The following is a 7,170-nucleotide window of genomic DNA, read 5'->3' as shown; positions in this document are numbered from 1 at the left end:
GGGGCCAGGCTTCGAGGATACCGGGTGTAAATTTTCGCATGAAGGTCTGGAGGGGCCAAGGCAGTAGATTTTGGAACTGGAAGAGGTCCGGACTGGGCAAGTTTAGGGAGCGGAATGGGAGGAGAGAGCTCCAATGATCCGAAAAGGGAGCACGTGTGCAAGCGGCAGAGGTCGCGCAGCTAGCCGGAGCCGGAGCCCGAGCCCGAGCCGGAGCCGACACAGAGGGCTGCTACCGCGCTGGCGCAGAGCCCCCAGGGTAATGGGCGGAGCCTTCCCGGGGGCCGCCCCTCGGCCCGCCCTGTGGGCGAGCCTGTCCCGGAGGTTACATAACAAACCTGTGCGAGCGGCTCGGAAGCTGGAGGCGGGGGCGGGGCCGGGGCGGGGTCTGGGCGGGGCCGGGTCTGCACTGGGCCAAGCAAGATGGCGGCCGTGGAGACGGAGTCGGCACCTCTGACCCTAGAATCGCTGCCTACCGATCCGCTGCTCCTCATCTTATCCTTCTTGGACTACCGGGACCTAATCAAGTAATGGGAAGACGCGCGTGGCAGGGTTGGAGTTACGGGGGCGGGAGGAGACGGTGAGGCAGGAGGGACTGAGGCCCAGCTCGCAGACAGTAGACCCTGACTCCCGCGTCCACCAGAAGGTGACGCCAGGACCTCACTGATCCTGCAGACCCACCCGGGGGCCGGGGCGAGACGGGGGCGGTAAGGGCCCTGCCTTGAGGTCTTCCTCTTGTCCTGGGCCCAGGCATGGGGAACGACGAGAGCCCTCTCTCCCAGGCCTCGGTGAGGCCCAGTTCAAAGTGGGGAGGTACTGCTCCCGGCTGCCGCCCCGCCGACTCCCTCGCCCCGCACCCGCCAGTCTCCGCCCGATGTGGCCCAGCCCTAGCCGCTTTGGAAAGCTCCTTTGTGGCCCGAGCGCTCTTCTTTGGGCCCTGGGCCTGCGGAGTCGGGCGCTGGAATTGGCAGGTGGGGCGCCGGAGAGGAGGAGCCCGGCGACCCCCTGACCCCTAGGTGCGATTTCCGCCGCACCATAATATCTGGCACTTTTGGACTTACATGCTGGGTAATTGTTTTCCTCTCAGCCTTCCTCCTCACGATTTTATGTTGGATTTTGTGTTTTGGTACTGACTTCCGTTGGTGCGATACAGGGGACCGTTTTCTCTCCTGTACGCTTTGGGTTTCCCAGATTACCATCATCTGTTCCAAAAATAAACACCGGTTGCTGGTAAGGGTGGTTAAATGCCCAGTTTCTAAAGCGCTTGGGACTGTCTAGGATGGTGGAAGAAATGGCGCTGTTTACACCCTTAGTAGCTGGTGGCATGGCTCAGTCTTGAGCCACCATACATATTTATTTGCAGAGGAGGTGAAGTCGCCCTCTTAAGGATGGGTAGGCGAGATTGTTTTGGTTTTTTTGGATTAATCATTGAATCCTAGCCATTGGATGATTGTGCCCTGTGTCATTAGGCATCTTTTTAGAAATACGGTATCTTTTGGAGTTACTGGTAGCTGTTAGTTGGCCTAGCTAAGCGGTAACAGAGGGATAACTCCAGTTTCTGACTGCTGTCTATATTAGTACCTGTAACACTATAATTTTTTTAAGAAAATAATTTTTTCTCTACTCAGGCTTGCACTAAAACAAAGAAAGTTTATCACTCAGGCTTGTATTAAACCAAAGAAAAAAATTTTATCTTTTCTTTGGAAAAGGTGGGTCCAGCTGCAAACTTTTCATCTTTTCATCTGAACTATTGTTTCTATAGCCTATTACAAATCCAACACACTCTCTCTCTCTCTCTCTCTCTCTCTCTCTCTCTCTCTCTCTCTCTCTCTTTCTCTCTTTCTCTCTTTCTCTCTTTCTCTCTCTCGGCTACATTGCTGCCAGAGTGCTCTTTCTAAGACAGACCTGGCTGTCATTCTCCTTAAAAACTGATGATGCCCCTTGTTTGCAGACTATAACCTAAACTTCTGGAAGCATTTAATGCCCTTATCATTTGGCATAGTCCACTCTATCCAAATCAGATTTCTGCCAGCATACCACACACTTGTATTTTCTGTGGCTTAAGCTTTTGACCCTGCCTGTATGCCTTGTCCTCCTCAATCTGGCAAGATGAAATTCCTTTAAGACCCTCTCTTCTGATTCCTCTCTCTACCTTCTTCTTTTCTCTGCAGAGTTTTTTTGCCATGCCAGATAGATTGTGCACTTTCTGAAAAGTAAAGACTGTCTTGTTTATCTTTGTGTTCATCATTTTTTCACAGATTTTTTTTTTGAGTGCCTGCTGTGTGCCAGCCTGTTAAATGTTGGGGATACAATAGTGAACAAGACATATAAGGCCGCTCTCATGAAGCTTAGTCTATTGGGCAAGATAGAAAGCAAATAAGTACATAACACAAGAGATGCTATGTGCTATGAAGGAAATAAACCAGTTGCTCTGTTAAGGAATGAGAGGGGGGACGATCAATTCAAATTGGAAGGAGCTGCCATTTATGAAGGCTGCCAGAGAGCAGCTGTGGCAGAGGGAACAGTATATTCAGAAGCTGATTGGACAATAGCATGGCCTCTTGGAGGAGCTTGGAGACTGGTGTTGCAGGAGGTAGGGAGTGACTCACAGGCAGAGTGGCTTGAGCTGAGACTGGTGAGATCATGCAGGACTTTGTGAGCCAAGGTAAAGAGAGCAGATTTTATTTTAAATGCGTTAGGTAGTAATCAGAGTTTTAAACAGAAGTGACATGATCCCTCCATAAGTGTTTCTGAAAGTGAGCTGAGTTTAATACTGTATTAGGGTTATTGAGAGAAACAGGATCAATACAATATGTATGTGTATATGATTTATTATAAGGTTTATTATATGGCTCATGAATTATGGAGGCTGAGAAGTCCAACTGTCGGTCATCTGCAAGCTGGAGACCCAAGAAAGCTGGTGATAGAATTCAGAGGGCTGAGAGCTGGAGAGACGATGGTGTAGATTCCAGTCTGGGTCTGAAAGACTGAGAACCAGGAATGCCCAGGGCAAGAGAAGATCCATGTCTCAGCTTAGTGTTCCTCTCCCTTTGTGTTCTATTCAGGCCCTTAAGGGATTGGGTGATGCCCACTCACGGTGGGCAGGGTCATCTGGCTAACTCAGTCTACCAATTCAGTTGCTAATCTTTTCCAGAAGCATCCTCACAGATACACCCAGAAATAATGTTTAACCAGCTATCTGGGAATCCCTTGGTCCAGGCAAGTTGACATATAAAATTAACCATCACAAATACCATCGAATTTTATCCACAGAAAAGTCCCCAAAGTACTGCACCTTCTTTCTTGCATGATTTAGCCTAACTTTGCCAAGTATTCTGCCCATTGCTAAGCTCTGAAGCTTTTGGTACATATTTGCTGAACTGGATTGGGTGGGATTGGATTAGTCCATTGGGGTCATTGTGTAATATCAGTTGCATAGTTTGAATCTCCTTATCCATTCTAGGGTGATTTATTGTTTACCAGTCATTCTTAACCCTCACTGTGTATCAGAATTACATGTGGCACTTTTTAAACATACATACACATGCTTGAGGTACAGATCTCACCCCAAGCCAACCGAGCCACAATCTCTGGAACAGTAGCTCTTGTCCTTGGTGTGCATCAAATTAGGTAAATTTGGTTCTTATTCCAGAGATTCTTTTCTGTTGTTTAACTCTTGGGACAGTGGAGGGAGAAGGATCAAGAAAAGAGAGAAGGTGCTCTAAATCACAAAACTGGAAAGGATTCCTGTGTTGCAGATGTTAGTTGGGTATCTCATGAGCTTGGCAGAAAAGGATGAGAAGGAATTTTGTGTAAAATAACACCAAACAAAGGCTATTATATTTACCATTGATTTTTTTTTTAACATTCCTCTACTCATGACCTTGACAAACTAACCACACGTGATTTGAGATTTTTTTTTTTTTAAGATTTTTATTGGGGAATTGGGGGATGGGAACCGCACTGGGGAATTGGGGGAAGGGGAACAGACAAGTTGCTGTCCTTTTGTTCTTAAGTTTAGTTGTGGAGGACGTTGCTTCACTGGCCCAAGTTGGCACCATCATTGCACTCTTCTAGGGCGAGGCAGATCAGTTGCCGGCTTCTGGACGGCCGCTAACAGTGGCTGCTGGCTGCTCACGCTGGCTGCTGGCTACACACAGTAGCCCATGGCAACCCACTGCAGCAGGGGCTGCAGCCTAGCCATCACCAGCGACTCATGGGAGCCCAGCTCCAGGTTGAGCTGTTGTTCAGCATCTTGCTGTAGAGGGCAGTGTCACTGGCCCTCATATGTGGGATCTGAACCGGGGTCCTCTGGTGTCCCAAGCCAGCTCTTAGCCAACACGCCCCTCGGCCGGCCCGATTTGAGATTTCTTAATTGATTAGCTGTTGCCCAAGTGAGATCTTTAAATACCTACTTTCTATAACTTGTTATTCCTCTTCTGAAAGGATAGAAATCCATTTTCCTAATCTCAGGTTGATTATTTTTGCAAATTAAACATGTAGGGTAGGATTTTCAGGATAGGTACACTATTGTATTAGAAATCTCTATATAATAAGGAAAGTATTTGTTTTTAACATTCCATGTTTTTGAGCAGCTGATAACTAACTTGAATAGCTATGGATATTGAAACAAAGTTGTTATGAATCTGACACTTTTTTAGGTAGACTCTCCAATAGTTGCTGTAATTAAAAAGTGGTTTTGGCTGCAGTATTCCTTTCCTTTAAGAAAAATTTAAACTAGTCAAAGGGAATCTCTTCTTAAATTATATAAATGTCTAACCACTATGCTGTACACCCAAAATTGCTATAAAATAATACTGAATGTCAAAATAGGTACATAAATAAAGTGTAAAAAAAAAAAGAAAAAATTAGAACAAAAAGTCTGTGTATTTAATATCAACTGTCACAGATCTTTGAAAAAAAAAGCACTTTGTTTACACCTGAATAACATTTCTTCCTATATGCAGAAATGATTGTTGTCTCAATAATAAATGTAGGAAGACTCTTTAATTTGAAATTAATTCCAGTGGTTTATATGTTTTATAGACTTTCATATGAAAATTATAATAGTAGAGGTTTGGGAGTTTATTTGTGAACTCAAATAGTTAAGATTTCAGCACTGACAAGGTAATTATATTAGCTAACACATTAAGCAGATTTTAGAAAATATTGTTTTGCAATTATAAGGGTAGAAAATGGAAAATAAAAAAAGCAAAAGGAAAAGAATAAAACATTGAATATTTTCATCTTTATTTTTAAATTGTTTTCTTATTTTCTTTTATATTAACTGAATCTGGTTACTGTCAGTTGTTGCTATGTCAGTCGAAGACTTAGTCAGCTCTCAAGTCATGATCCGCTGTGGAGAAGACATTGCAAAAAATACTGGCTGATATCTGAGTGAGTATTCGGGAATTATGTATTCTTGAAATTCGGCCCTGGGCTTGTGTAACACTAGTCTGTCCTATCCTGCTCTCTCACCCTTGTCTCTTTATCCCCTTTGATGGCTCTTCTTGTGTCTGCCAGTAAATGCTGGTATTCCCCAAGCTTCTGTCCTTGGCCCACTGTTGTTCTCCCTCCGAATTCTCCTGCATGCATTGTGGTGGTTTATAGTGACTACTTGTGTGCTTCTAATTCCCAAATCTGAATGCCCATCCCTGACATCCCACCGAGCTCCAGACTTGTTTGCACAACCATCTGCTGGACCTTCCCACTGGATGACCCACAGGATTTACTGAATTCAGTAAATGTTAATCAGTTTGACAGAATAAAAATGTTGTTGACAGAATGTGGGAGTTGGGAGAGGTGAAAGAAAGGGTAGGATTGCTTAGATTGAGGGAATCAGGTAGTGACTGAAGCTGATGAAGCAAGAAGTAGAGGTTTAAGTATATTATTTGAAGCTGCAAGCTATTCAGTAGAGCTAAAATTTAAATAACAGAATTATCGAACACTGGGAGGAGGAAGAATGAGGAAGGGGGAATTTTAAGTGTTGCTATATCCTGGTAGTTTACTTTAGGGTATCACTAGACAGATGTAAAATTGATAAATCAAGAACTAGAGGCATAAACATTTAGAATTATAGAGATACCATCCAGAAATAACTGAAGTTTCCTTTGAGGGGCTGGGCTTAGGAGACTAATTTTTATATTATAAGTTGTTGGTACTTTTTGCTTTTGATAAATACCATATTTCCCCATGTATAAGACACACCCAGTTTGTAGACCCCAAATTTTTCAAAAAGGGTGCATCTTATACATGGGGAAATGCGGTATGTATATATATTATTTACATTAATAAAAAGATACTTTCCTTCCAAACCCCCCCAAAGAAAAACCCCAACAACACCCCGAATTGTTCTTTTCTCATTCTAAACCTGATCCTCCTGCATTCCTGGTCTTCACGGCAGTACCATCCCGTTTATCCAGGCATCTAAGCCAGAAGCAGGAATCATCCTAGATCTCTCTGTCTCTCCCCTGCCTTCTTGCCCCCCCGCCCCCCCCCCCATTCATTCAGTTACCAAGCCTTTCTGATTTTAGCCTCTGTATATTTCTTGGATCATCCTACTCATTTCATCTAGCTACCACAGTTTCAGTTCAGTTTATCATCTCTTACCAAGACTACTGCAAGACCCTCCTAACTCATCTCTGTGCCCCTAGTTTACACCTATCCCATACCGTGACCACAGTTCTGCTCTTTTAACTACCCTGTTAAAACCCTTCAGTGGCTATTCATTTCCTACAGGGTAAGGTCCAGGCTTATTAGTATGTTACCATATGGCTTTTTGTGGCTGCATTATCTTGTAACACTTCTGACTCTTAAATTTGCACTTCATTCTTTCTCTCTGATAAGACTATTCAATTTTTTGAAGGCAAAAAATATGCCTTATTTTTAATGTGCTCAGTGGCTAAGTAGACACTCAATAAATGTTTGTAGAATTGTACCAAATAGAAATGTTGAATCATGTGATTACTTTGATGCTATATGATTCTCTGGCTAATAGAATGTAGATAAATTAGATTAATATTATTGTTATCATTAGATTCTAAATATTTTCTAAAATAGAACAGCTATAGTTGGCCCTTGAACAACATGGGTTTGAACTACATGGGTCCACTTATACACGGATTTTTTTCAATAAATACTGTAAATGTATTTTCCTTATGATTTTTTTTTTTT

General features: G+C 43.6%; 1 protein-coding gene across 1 annotated transcript in view; it reads left to right on the top strand.

The window, feature by feature from the left end:
• Nucleotides 1-393: 393 nt before the first annotated feature.
• Nucleotides 394-7,170, top strand: part of FBXO3 (F-box protein 3) — a 49,154-nt gene continuing 42,377 nt past the window's right edge. Inside the window, exons 1-2 of the mRNA XM_019639439.1 lie at nucleotides 394-524; nucleotides 5,305-5,394. Coding sequence (XP_019494984.1) covers nucleotides 421-524; nucleotides 5,305-5,394 — 194 coding nt within the window. The 5' untranslated portion in view covers nucleotides 394-420. The remainder of the gene's footprint in view (nucleotides 525-5,304; nucleotides 5,395-7,170) is intronic.

Source organism: Hipposideros armiger, unplaced genomic scaffold (genome assembly GCF_001890085.2).
Source record: "Hipposideros armiger isolate ML-2016 unplaced genomic scaffold, ASM189008v1 scaffold_44, whole genome shotgun sequence".
In the NCBI taxonomy this organism is placed as follows: domain Eukaryota; kingdom Metazoa; phylum Chordata; class Mammalia; order Chiroptera; family Hipposideridae; genus Hipposideros; species Hipposideros armiger.
Note: the sequence above shows the minus strand (reverse complement) of the source record. Positions and strands in the feature narration are given on the sequence as shown.